Source organism: Malaya genurostris, chromosome 3 (assembly GCF_030247185.1).
Source record: "Malaya genurostris strain Urasoe2022 chromosome 3, Malgen_1.1, whole genome shotgun sequence".
Lineage (NCBI taxonomy): Eukaryota > Metazoa > Arthropoda > Insecta > Diptera > Culicidae > Malaya > Malaya genurostris.
In genome coordinates this window covers 195,304,127-195,318,201 of record NC_080572.1, presented here as the reverse complement: position 1 = coordinate 195,318,201, position 14,075 = coordinate 195,304,127, and the positions used below count along the sequence as shown (strand labels likewise).

The window sequence follows — 14,075 nt, the reverse complement described above, 5'->3', positions numbered from 1 at the left end:
CACTTTTCGTTTTCCACGACCAACATCAGGTTAACGCAATCGCTCGAGCTGCTCGCAGCATCGATTGACCTAATACTAAACCAATTTTGGTCGATTATTTCATTTCGGATTTGCACATGTCAGTGGACGAAACTATCGAAATTCTGTAAGGAATACTTTTCCGGCTTTCAGAAGGGCCAAATTGTGGTATTCTCTACGATATTATACAATTTTCGAATGGCTTACCGTTCAATAAATTCAAATTTACGGTTTGGATTAAAATGTTAAGTTTTGTACATTAATTTTAGTACAACCCAGAACAAAAATTCACTATGTTGCCTAGTTTTCAAAACGACTTTACATTATAAATTGGAAGAAAATGATAATGGTTTCTCAATTAAATTTTATCCTAAGGCTAAAGCGACTAATAAACACTGTTGCATGTAATTAACGACTAGCATCAAAAATCAAACGACCCAATTTGTAAATAATTTATTGAATTGTTAAGTAACTGACTACAATACGATTCAATTCATTACCCCTGCCAGTGTAACAAAATTTTCAATAATTTAGCGGATTTCATAGAACATATTATAAGCCTCCATCTGGAAAAAATGAGCTAAAATACCATCAATGACAATCACTTCGGCCGATGTTTACCTCTTACAAAGAGGAAACCCACGTTAACCATTCACAATATTCCTGAACCTTTTGAACCTTTCAAATGTCATGTACACGACTAGTAAAACTCAACTAAACTTTAAGGCGCGACCTTTTCAACATACTAAACTTTTTCTGAACTTTTGTGGCCCAACCCCAGATAATAAGATCTGCCAAAACATCAAAACAACCGTCCAGAAAATCAATACAACACCGGAAACAGACAAAAACAGCTTCTAGTGTTTTCCCGATGGCATCTTCATCGGCGGACAGGAAGTGTAGCTGGTGCTGGTGGGTTCGTCGTAAATTTCCTGAAAGTTGATTTTAATCTCTGACTTTTGCTTCTTCAGTCGCTTGCTCGGATGCGGAGGTAGCGGTGGCGGCGGAGGGTCCTTCGGGTAGTACTCCATCGAGGGGCGTGAACGGTTTTCCATCTTCCAGGAAATGTACTGGAACTGAGTGGCGGGCACAACGGCCGATACATAGCTACGGCAACTTTCAACGCTGGTATCGGAAACGCTGCGTTTGTGACGTGGTCTGATAGCAAAAGAAAAAAAAATATAAAGAACAAAAGCAAAACGCGTGCGAATTAGTGATTAGATATCAGATCCATATGGTTTCATTACCTTTCTGATTGTTCGGGTGCGGCTGGCGTCATGTAGCATTGATTAGTGGCGCTTTTGTCCAATCGTCGATCCGTCGACATATTGCGGCAAGCTAAAGAAAGTAAAATCACTAGCGAACGTATTTGGTCCAGCAGGAGAGCACTCACCTTTCTTATACGTGGTGAAACTATTCACGAAACAATATGTGGCCATGATCCCTGTTAAAACGGATATCAATATGGAAGAAATCAAAATACTAATCACGATAATTTGCTGATCCTCCGTTAGCCAGGTTCGCTGACCGTAGGACGGCAGTAGTTTGTGTGGCAAACAATCGAATGGTGAAACGTCTTTTTCGGCCAATAAAATTATGCAGAATATATAATTCTTATCCGGAATAAGATTCGTGATACGAATGGAACGTCCACTGATTTCGGCACAATTTGCGCCATCCTCGATGTTCAGCGGAAACATGGAACTCGAAGCTGTGTCGTAGAACCAAAGAATGAACGAGTCGTAGTAGAATTGATCGAGCTGTACTTGCACGGCTCCTTCCTGTGCGTCTGAAACCATAAATGTCTTTGATCGTCTGTGAATGTTGATTTCTGATGCTTGGACAACAGTGACAGAGGCCTCCGAAGTCACAGCCGTCGATAAACACTGCAGAGCGTACAAATTTCCATCAGTCGTAGGTAAACTAGTCGTCGTGGTGGATGGCAAAGGTGGTGGTGGTGATGGTGGGGTCGGCGGATGATCAGTCGTGGAAAAAGTATAATCTGGAACAGTTGATTCCGGTGGAGTAGAAGATGAGTACGGCGGTCTGGTAGGATTCGAAGGATATGTAGTTTGTGGATCCGTTGTTGGAATGATGGTTTGTTTAACACTTGTTTCGGTTTGACTAGTTGCATCTGTTGTTGAATGGAGTGGTTTAGTAACAGTGGTAAAATCTGTTGTTGGTGTGGTTCCATTTATATCAGGTGGATCTGGAACTATTATATCGCAAAGTAAAACGGATGTTAAAAATGCACCCGCTAATTCTTCTGGTTTTTCACATCTAATCTCATCAAACATATCTGGATGCAACTGAAGTAATTCCTGTAAATAACTTAAATCGCAATCGCACACAAGTGAATTATTATTTAAATAAATTTTAACGTCATTTTCCAGTATACTATCAAATACGCCATCCTCTATCCTTTCGAGCTTGTTACCTTCCAAGTGAATTTGTTTAACTGATGAGCTAATACTTTTGATTACGCCTTTGCGTAGTTTATTGATTTGTGAGTTCTTCAAATACAGAATAGATAATTTCGGTAGCATTGCGAAGCTATCGCTATTCAAGACATCCGCGAAAGCATTTCGCTCAAACGAAACAACCGCTAAATTGTGCATTTTCAAGGTGCCTGTGAAAGGTGCAGGATTCACCGAGTCCAAACAACCGTCCACCTGCAGCTTTGTCAAAGAAAACATCATCGGAGCAAGAATGTACGGGTCTACGACTTGCAGGGGGAGATTTTTCAGTGTTAGTGTTTTAAGTTGGGATAAACCCACGAATGCATATCCCACCAAGTGGCTGACTTTCAACGATTCCAAAGTTAAGCTGGAAGTTCCGTACAGGCAACCAGCATCAAACGATCCCGGTTCAATTTCCTTTATTTCGGAGGCTTTCAGTTCCAGTTGGTCGATGTTGATGTCCACGTCCAGATCCAACCAACTGACCGAGAGCGTTTCATCCTCTATGTACAGACTTTCGATGATGATAGTTATGTCGTTGCAGAGCAGGTCCTGGAATAGAACCGAATATTGAGATCTATCATTGGGTCAGGTTGCAATGAAAAGCTTCCAGGCATTTTCAGTAAATATTGAAAACTATCAGTTTGACTTGAAAATGTCTTCATGGTTATTCTATCGAGTACTGTTTCCATCTATAGCTCTAGGATGGGAATATCAATTAATGGGCTTATTCTACAAAAAAGACACACATATTCATCTAATTTTCTTTAAATTTTCAGAAAATGATAATCTACGATGCGTTCTAATTTGCAACAGTTGTTCAGTTCAATTTCATCTCCTACAAACAAATAAAATAAATTGATAGATATACAAATAAACGAATAAATAAATTAGTAGATAAATTATTAAATAAATAAATAGATAAATAAATATATAGAAAAATATGTGAATAAATACATGAATAATATATTAATTGAATAAATAAACAAAAAAAAGAATAACTATATAAATATGTATCAACACTTTCATTTTTGCATTGCGTGATTCGTAATTGAATGTGTTAGTGACGGTATACTTCTATTTGGATAAATCTGATACTTTTGGTCCGAAAGAGTAGATTCAATTAATTCTCTATAATGATCTGAGCACTGAAAAGTGCTTTGAAATGTCACGACCAACACACAGCGAAAAGTGCACAAATCTAATCAAACTGTTCTAGATTTGCACTAAACTAAGGATTTTTACCTTCGATTTGCGAAGAAGAAATCCTAATAGTTCTTTAGAAAACTTTTAGAGCCACTAGAACGGCTGATTTTGTGTGATGCTCTCCACCGCTGACCTATTTTCGTTGTTTTTGCACCAATGCAAACGACTGGCAGCTGTGACGTAATCGGAAGCTTCTGAAGCGAAACTAGCTTTGCAAACGACTCACAATACATCTGCTCGCAGTGGCGATAGAATCTAAACTGATCCAATTTTTGCAAAAAGTTTCTTTTTATGTGATTTTGTTTGTAGCTTTTTCACTAATGGGCGGTCCTAACGGCTATAAAAATAGCAGCATACAGAATTTTAATGTCGATTATTTCATTTCGGATTTGCATAATTCATTGAAAGAAACTATCAGGATGCTGTACGGGATTCATTCCTGCCTTTCAGAAGGACCAAATGGTGGAACTCACTACGATATTAAGCACTGTTCGGAACATTTTTCTCGAACGATTTGTTGTACAGCAGCAGATATTTTGTTCTCTTCCTCAGAACGCGTTCTGATTGGCTGGTGTTGACATGGGTCAAATGAGACAAGTTTTTCAATAGTGTAACTATTGAAATACTTCAATGCTTTTTCTATACACGCTTAAGTTGATTCTATTTGTAGGTAGATTATATAAATCCTTTCACAGATCACTGAGCTATGAGCTTTAACAATTCGAGAAAGGCAAACGCGCCTTATGAATTATCCTCTTTGATACTCGTTTATACCAAACACTTCCGAAAAGTTTAATTTTGAAATATTTGAGATTTTGTCACACAACTGAAAATTTTATCATAAAATTGTGATCATATTTCCGATGGCATGTAGCAAATGTATGTTGATTCGTTAGATAGAGATATTCACGGTCAAAAACTTATCACTCTCTCAGAGGGTAAATTTTGATAACGGCGCCCCATAGTAAAGTAGGTCGTATTCACGACAAAAAATGCACTTCAATTTCTATAGGGGAATGTCGTCAGGGCTGGGCCACCGCGTAGGTTGGGCCATTGATTTTTCTTGTATGACACGTGCTGCCATCGGTGTTATATCACTGAAGTATTATTCTCAATGATATCAAACTTTTCAGTGCATTGTTTGTCACGAAGATAGTTTTGCAAAAGTTTTGTGCATTTGTTTTGTTTTTGCCAGTCCTAAAAGTTTCGGAATAACCGTGAAAAACAGCTCAAAGCTTGAACTAAAATTTTACTTTTTTTTGTTTAGTGTCTTGAGACCGTTTTTCGCTTGTTTTCAGAATAACTGTACATCTGAAAAGGGTAAATTTCATGTGAACGGCGTTTCTCTGGCTATCAGGTCTGTAATGTTGGAAAACGAATCCATAAGAGCTGCTGGTTGCATTTTTTCTTCAGTGACCATAAATCAGATTTATGTTCCATTAAAATAACAATAAATTGTTCCATATTTGATCATTTAAAATTATTCAAGTACATATTTCGTTCAGAATCAATAGTGACCCAACCTATACTACTTTTTTATTTTCTCGTTTTGGTATGATAATACCTTTTTGCCTTTCTCTATAGAAAGGTATTAGAATTGCTGGAAAAACCGACTTTCGAACGGAGCCTCGGAGACCCATAGTGTTATATACCATTCGACTCAGTTCGACGAGATCGGAAAATGTCTGTGTGTGTATGTGTGTGTGCACTTTTAGAAGATATTTGAACGCGCTCAATTTTTTCAGAGATGGCTGATTTGAACAAACTTGAGCTCGTTTGAAAGCCACTGTCGGACCATTGATCAAGTTCGAAGATCAAATGGCTGTGACTTTTGGTTCCGGAGATATGATTGTATAAGTGACGTAACCGACAAAACACGTTGATTTTTACCGCTCTTATAAAGGGTGATTTTTTAAGAGCTTGAGAACTTTTTTAAACAATAAAACGCATAAAATTTGCAAAATCTCATCGGTTCTTTATTTTAAACGTTAGATTGGTACATGACATTTACTTTTTGAAGATAATTTCATTTAAATGTTGACCGCGGCTGCGTCTTAGGTGGTCCATTCGGAAAATCCGCTTTTTTATCGACAAATTTTGTTCAGCGATGAGGCTCATTTCTGGTTGAATGGCTACGTAAATAAGCAAAATTGCCGCATTTGGAGTGAAGAGCAACCAGAAGCCGTTCAAGAACTGCCCATGCATCCCGAAAAATGCACTGTTTGGTGTGGTTTGTACGCTGGTGGAATCATTGGACCGTATTTTTTCAAAGATGCTGTTGGACGCAACGTTACAGTGAATGGCGATCGCTATCGTGTTTAATAGGTGTTTTAATATCGATTTCTTTGGAAAGTTTAAGTAGAAATTTTAGTAAAATTGAACATTTTTGAACAATTTCTTCTTCATTTTATGCCAAAAATAGTTGTTCATCCATTTGCAAAGTTTCGTATAATTCGAAAGAAAACTTGAGAATCAGGAAGCATTACAATGAAAAGGTATATAAATGTTAATGTAACTAAAAATAGTATGAAAAATACGAATATCGACGAAATATTTCACGAACATGTTCGTAGATACTAATACTATAAAACAATAACACTTATTGTAAAATCGATTACCTCGTGAAAAATGGGGGGGTCACTTCAGAAATTTTTACTCATTGCTGGAAAAACCGACTTTCGAACGGAGCCTCGGAGACCCATAGTGTTATATACCATTCGACTCAGTTCGACGAGATTGGAAAATGTCTGTGTGTGCGTATGTGTGTATGTGTGTGTGCACTTTTCGAAGATATTTGAACGCGCTCAATTTTCTCAGAGATGGCTGTACCGATTTTAACAAACTTGGGCTCGTTTGAAAGCTACTGTCGGGCCATTGGTGTCAAAATTAGTTTCCGAACATATTTAATAAAAGTAATAAAATATAGAAATATAGTAATAGTAATAAAATATAATAAAAGTAATAAAAATAGTAAGAATAATTAATTAAAGAAATATATTTTCATGAGACTGTTATGAAAGAAGAGAAAGGCATTATCACACCACTAGGTGGATTAAAAGGGGGTTTTTATATGTTGTTGCGCAACCTAATTAGAAGTTTCTTATGACGGTCTAAACTTTTAAATAAGACATCAATATTGAGAATATTCCAATATAAACAAACGATGCAGGGCGAATTCAAAAAGTGCTTGAACCTAGACGACATTCGAGATCAAAATAAGAATTATAACTAATCAAATCTAAAAATTAAACAAAAGTGGATCGTATATACTCCTTTTTGAATTTTTAAATTGAAGTTAATAAATGCTGCGGTAGAACATCAAAATGACAGACACGACCAGGCGCGTACCCAGAAAACAAATTCGGGGGTGGTTTTCATAATATAGGGGAGACCGGGACTAAATCGGGCATTATTTATAAATTGAAATAAGAAAAACATCCATTGAAACTGGACTTTGATCAAGTCATCTCAACCGCGTCATCTTTTAGCGCATCAACAAAGTCAATTCATGAATCGAATTAATTGCAGGCTTAAAAATTATTTAAGCCGTCCAGTTTAACCACGTGTCAAGTCTAGCCCTTGTCTCCTATCAAAAATTCTTGAGTTTCGGGGGGGAGGCGTTACAAACCCCTGTATACGCGTCTGAATATAACATTTTCCAATGCAAATTACACCTAACATAACGAGTAATAAAGCCCATAGCCCACAAGACATGTGACATAAATATACTTTAAATCCGTCAAATTTGCAATACCAGAAGCTGTTATCCAATGAACACACACACACACATTGACACAAAACTATTTTTGTAAAAGACTTGAATTAACTACAATGTTTAAAAGAGGATGTTTGACAGCAATGTTGAGAATGCAAGCATTGATTAATTCTCGATCTAGTTATTCTATTTTTGATTAGTTGCAATGCAATTAAAAAATCATGGTAAGTCCAAAATCTTGCTAAGCTGTTAGTCCGTGCAAAAGGTTTTATTAGAATTCAAATATGACTTGAAAACTATTATATTACTTTTCAAAAGAAAATTGATTATAGCTGTCATGAGACAAGTAGTCATTTTTGAATTAATTACAAATCCTTCACGAATTATGATTAAAACTTAAAGGCATTCGAATTGTTGCTTGGGTATGTGTTATACGTACATAGCATAAAACACTACAAGGGATAGTCTTTTGGGTTCGTTGATGATGACTGATGACGTAGCATTACACAACTAATTCATCTCGAAACGAAAGACTTTTTTAACAAGCGCTTGTCCGGACAAGTCGTTTCGACATGAATGCCTAATGATCAAATTTATCCAGCACCTCGGAATCTACGTACACTCACATTTTTTCAAAATATGGTACTCCCAATGGATAATTTTCGGGAATGGCAATCCTTCTTGGAGAGCAAATTTTTGGCACAAGGGAAATCTTCTCAGGGAGCAAAACAATCACAATAATTATCGTTTCTATCAAAGCCTAAATTTCAAAATGTGCACTGTACAATTAAATAATTTTTTGCTTCTGGAAAATCTAATTTTTGTTCCTTAAGAAATTCGCAGTAGGTGTTCCTTCCCGTCAAAATTTTTCGGATCAATTTGTTTTGATTTTAGTGGAAAATATTTTTTATGTGGAGACGTGAGATTCGAATTGCAAAAACTTTGTCGTATTCAAATGGACTGTTTCATGAAGTCTTTTCACCATTGTCGATCTTCTGTGTGTTGAAGTGGTGATTACATGGAGAGATTTCTATACCCTTATGGTGAATCATTAACGCTAAGAGATAACTGCCTAGAAATTGAAAACCGCTGGGATATTTCGGGATGAAAACAAACATCATATGTTTTTCGACTGAAGTCCCGGTAACGTATATGGAAGTAAACTGATCATCTGAATCGTACTCATGGTAGATGTTTCAAGATGAAAACAAACTAATTTCAAAATGGCGAATGTGTATTTGTGGTTGTATGAAAGCTGTCAAGTGTCAAGGTCAAGTGATCATGGATATTTGATTTCCTGTTAGACAGGAACGATGCTGTAAATGAGATTGTTTCAATTTCAATTCAATTGGTTTGCACTTTGCGATGAAATCCTACTGTTTATTCCTGGTTTTACCATGCTCGAATCGCTAGCTTAGAACTAATCCTCGACCTCATACCTATTCCAATTTCCAGCTCCGCGACATCTAAATGGTTGTAACAGTATAATACTAATCGGAAATATAATTTAAATTAATTACTTTTCCCGAAAGAACTCTTGAAAAGTTATCATTTTGTCAGCACCGGAGGCGGTCACCTCCAGAGCTTGAAATTGTCACACATTCTCAATGGAAAAACCACTCCAACAGCCTCATCTTCAATGGTTTACTGTCTCATTCGTAAATGACCGACACCAAAACAAACGAAGAGAGACAAAGCATTTTCGTTTCTCATCGAAAAAATGAGAGAGTATAATTGCCAACGTCACTCTTCTTTCCTCTATGACAAGACGAAACCAAACTAACGTCTGCAGGGAGCATCAGCAGAATTTCAATTCTCATTCTTTCATCGATCGATTGAAAATCGGTGACGCTAAAATATGAAAAATCGAAGTAATTACATCTCAGAACTACTTTGGAAAAACAAACTACTACAAATTCGAGCACCAACAGGTAAAAGTCACTGTGAAACTTTTTTTTGTCATTTTCGATTCCCAAAGCTTTGGCTGAATACCGACACTGCGTACTATGGAACTTTCACTGAAAACCGCAAGTGACTGAAAGGGCAAATGAAAGAAAGAACACAATTTTGAAACTACTGTTCCGCTTATGTCTCGTCATTTCCGTCTATTTTGAGTCAATGAAAATGATTTTTTTTACAGTTCGCTTTCACATCTCATCCAAGTTAGTTGATAAAACAAAACCGCATAAGTCCGGGACAGAAGAATCCAAGTACAGTATTGTGTAGTGAACAATAGAACGACCTCGAAATGAGTGAACCAAACGAACAAAAGCTACCGCCGACACGAAAGAATACAATTGTTGTTGACTTCAGGCAGTGCAAAATTCGACCTTCGATACGTGAACTAGAAGGTTTGCTTAAGGAACGGATGCATCTTGACATTAAACGTGTGCATTTACTTCAATGCAATAAGACGAATAATGTTGTTTACATCCAGTTTTATAAAGAGTTGGATGCAATTCAATTCGCAAAAGACAATAATAATGTGCACTATGTGGAGCACGAGAACATTAAGTACAACATTCCAGTATATATGGATGATAGTGCTATAGAAGTGCGTGTGCATAATCTTCACTCAAGCGTCACCGATTCTTATATTCGCAAAACTATGTCCCAATACGGAGAGATTCTCTGTATCGAAAAAGAAAAGTGGAAGAGTTTTTTTCCCCGGTATTCTAAATGTCGTACGTTTATTACGCATACACTTGAAGAGGCCTATACCTTCTCATGTGATTTTCGGTCAAGATACAAGAATTCCTTGCAAATCTCTTGTTACCTATGACAATCAGATGGCCACATGTCAATTTTGCCAAAAAGCTGTTCACTACGGTAAGTCATGTGATAAACTATACAAGGAGATAACTACACCAAAGGACAACGGTGCTTCCTTCACACCAACCCCAAGCAATCCCAGTACACCTGTGACAGCCACCAACAACAATGAAGCATTCCCTTCAACGAATCCATCATCATCCCCTATAGAACAAAGTACACCAGCTGCAGTTAACAACTTACCCTCCAACCAACCAGCAATTGCAACCAATGTACAACAAGGTGCATCTACAGCAACTAGCAACGAAAAGAAGACGGAAATCGTCAACAATACCATCGATGCGGCAATAGATGACGAGACGAACCACGAACGAAGTGCCCCTCAATCCTCGCAGGAGGGAAAAGGAAGCTCCTTTCCCCCTAGAAAAAAGGTGACAACGAGATTCAACTCAAAAAAAAATTATTTAAAAAATCGGCTCAATCGGCCACGTAAAGCTTGTACGCAAATAGGCCTGAATCAAATTATCTTTTAAATAAAAAAAATGATTTTTTTAGCTCTGGTCACCTCACTTGCCTCACCCTCACTACGGCTCTGATTCAACGAAACCGCCAAGCAGACAAAGTTTCTGCTACTTTCAGAACATATTAAAAAAATACTCCTAGAACACAATTCTTGTAAAATGAAGATTTCACAAAGTCACATCGAATATACCGATTCACAGAATCCAGTTCCGGAAATAACAAAAATATTGGTCAAAATCACCAAAATGGATCTCACTTACGTTTCTCCTCGACGGCTCAACAAACTTAGATTCAAATGGAAGGTCTTTTTAAAATTACTGAATTTATTTTCAGATTTCCGTTTCGAAATTAAAGGGTGGTGAGAGTGTGAAATTGCAAACTGTCGCTCAGAGCAACGATGAAAAACAGCGAAAAGTTCTTCTATACAGGGATCAAAACTGCTCCATTGGCTGGTCTTACGAACCGACTTCGGCTATACCAGTTCCAGAAGTACCAAAAATTGTTTGGTTAAAATTTTCAAACCAGAACTATAGGAAGGAGTGTCTTAAATTTTTTAAACCGTCATTCAGACCGATCATATAAATTACTGTTGTATTCTTCAAAATAATTTTCTTCGATTTTTGAAGAAATAACTGGAATCGATTTTTTTTTGGCCGTCTACTGATAATGGCTTAGAGCAGTTTGGACGTTGACTTAGATTTTTTACGTTTTTTTTGCACCTTGAAGCGGTGGTCCAAAATTTAAAACACACTGCATCCTATTATTCCGGAGCCGGAAGTTGGATCCGGATAAAATTCAGAAATTACTTATGGGACCACAGGTCAAACCATCGCTGAGAAAAGAGAGAGAGATCCACTTGAGAGAACATGTCCACTATTTCCGGTGCCTCCAGAATCGGAAACCGGAAATCAGTTTCTTTGGTCATCTACTTATATTGACTACCAAATGGAGTAGTTTTCAAGGCCAGTTTGCAATATTTTTCAAGTGCTTGTTTCGCCCGTTTAAGTTTTAACACACTTTACACGGAATTCGGATCCAGATGAAATTCAGACTCAGAAGTATATAAGTTTGTTAAAATCGGTCGCGCCATCTTTGAGAAAAATTAATACACATATTTTCATATTTTTGCACATTTTACCCCATAACTCCGGAACCGGAAGTCATATCCAAACCAAAAATTCAAAAATTTTAAATGGGATCATCATTGATTTAGCCATCTTCGAGCAAAGTCAGTGCAAAGAAACGTTACATACACATTTTGCTACTCGACGAACTCAGTCCACTAGTCTATGATATTCTGGACCTCAGTTAAAAAGTCGGTTTTCACAGTGATTTCATAACCTTTCCATATGAGAAAGGCAAAAACTTAAAATTGGCAATCGACATGCCACCCCAAAAACCTATCGAGCTCTATGGAAACAAATGTCCTGAAGGTGCCAAATCGAAACGACAAACAAAACTCTGTGACATAAACTGACAGCAGGATCATGAAACCGATGTGCTTCCCTTGGGAATAAGATATTTATATCAAAACGGGAGCAAAAGAGTTATCATAGAATGAGTTTTACTTTTTTTTAGTTTTTGTGATTTAGTTTTTTTTACTGGGAGCGCCCTTACCAAGGGTATTGTAGCGATCTCAGAGATTCGAGATGCTGTGTTGGTCAAATTTGGCATACTTTCACTACTCGAGGCTAGTGTTAGGCTGACAAAAGCATACATTTCCAAACCGAAATTAAGTCTCTGTTTAAGCAGACTTTGAGCATTTCGACTGTAGAAATATATCCTGGCAAATGCATGATTAGTACTGTAATTCAACTGATACTAAGATTCCTTACAATTCAAGGCTCTGATATCCTAACCAAAGTATCAATTGCATCCAGAATCTCATAGAATTTGGAACAAAATAAAAAAAATGTTCAGCTTTTTGTAATCAATGATATAGCGTAAGGTTTCGTCTAATGAGATGACCACATATAAAATTTGATAATACCAAGGAAATCCTACCTCTAAAACTTTCTGGATTTTCTGTGACATCACTTCCACGTCTATCACTTTGCAAAGTATTCGGCACTCGCCAGTCAGCGCACACGAGTTTTCAGTTCCCATGTTTGGGTCAACATTTCGAGCCGTTGCTTGCCCATCCTCATACTGAATCATTACACCTTCCGGCATGGTATCATTCGCACTGGAAAACCACAGGCCGAATTAAATATTTACAATAAAAACTCCACAACCGAAAACCTACTCCCCCGCTTCCTCAACGCCATCCGACGTCTGCTGCCGGAAAATATCGCCCATGACCCAGGCAATCAAGATGGAAAAGCAAATTACACAAAACATCGCCGGCATACAACGCTTCCGTTTCATTTTACAGTCCAATTTCGGTTTCCTGCGAGTAAACTGATTGAAATCACACCGTTTTCTAAATGCTATTCACTGAAACACACCTCTTCCTGCTCGTTTCAACAGGTCGGACGTTCACGTCGAACGATTTGGAACTCTTTATAAAATGCATCCAGCGCACCTCCCGATTGGTCGAACTAAAAGATCACATCCGTTCGAATCCAGCGTAAATACTGTATTAAATCCAGTTCCCGGAAGGGTACTTACTGGTACTTTTCTGCCCTCTCATCGGCGGCTTATCAGTACAGTGTAGGGAGGGTGCCCAATCGAAACGAATTTGCTCTAATCAATTGGGCAAATAAATAGTACTCAGTTGGTGAAGCCATAAATTCGTCGATATTTGCTGTATGCAAATTGCGAACAAAGTATGATGTGGTTGGATTTCCATCCATCCGTTCTTGTTTTTCCACTGGTCTCGCCATCAGACAAGGGAAAGAGTACTTGGACTGATAACGATGCTCAAGCTTTTCATTTGCTCGGTTGGGTGCAGGAATAACGAACCTCATTTTTCGTTATTGGAATTATTTCTAACATTCAACAGATGTTCGAATGATGGTGACGAAAACCATTGGAACTGGATTAAAAAATTTGTGTTTAGTAATATTTTGATTAACATTTTAGCATTTAATGCATAATTCACAAACGAACCACTGGTGAATGACTGTCAAGGTTAAAACCGGAATCAAATAAATTAATGATAATTTAACCGCTTTGTGCAACAAGAGCGCAACCAGCGAACAGTGTGAAAAAAATGATAGGAAACGCGACAAAGCATTGTTTGAGGTGTAGAATGGTGTGGAAAATCGATTCCACGTATTCAGAAGGACCGCACGAAACGCTGCTATGCTAAGAGTATTTATGATGTAACAACCTCAACCTGCCTTTCTCATATCGCTCATATTTTCACATATAACAATGTGGTTTTCTTCGAATAAATTCTTTACTTCATGGAAGAAATAAAACAACAATCAATGACTCAA

General features: G+C 37.4%; 1 protein-coding gene across 1 annotated transcript; it reads right to left on the bottom strand.

The window, feature by feature from the left end:
- Nucleotides 1-270: 270 nt before the first annotated feature.
- LOC131434971 (uncharacterized) lies at nucleotides 271-13,567 on the bottom strand. The gene is made up of 6 exons (XM_058602351.1): nucleotides 13,140-13,567; nucleotides 12,938-13,081; nucleotides 12,697-12,877; nucleotides 1,412-3,029; nucleotides 1,266-1,356; nucleotides 271-1,176 (listed from the first exon to the last, which is right to left on the bottom strand). Exons 1-6 carry the CDS (start codon nucleotides 13,205-13,207, stop codon nucleotides 876-878), a joined length of 2,403 nt encoding a protein of 800 aa, XP_058458334.1. The 5' UTR covers nucleotides 13,208-13,567; the 3' UTR covers nucleotides 271-875.
- Between the last annotated feature and the right edge of the window lie 508 nt (nucleotides 13,568-14,075).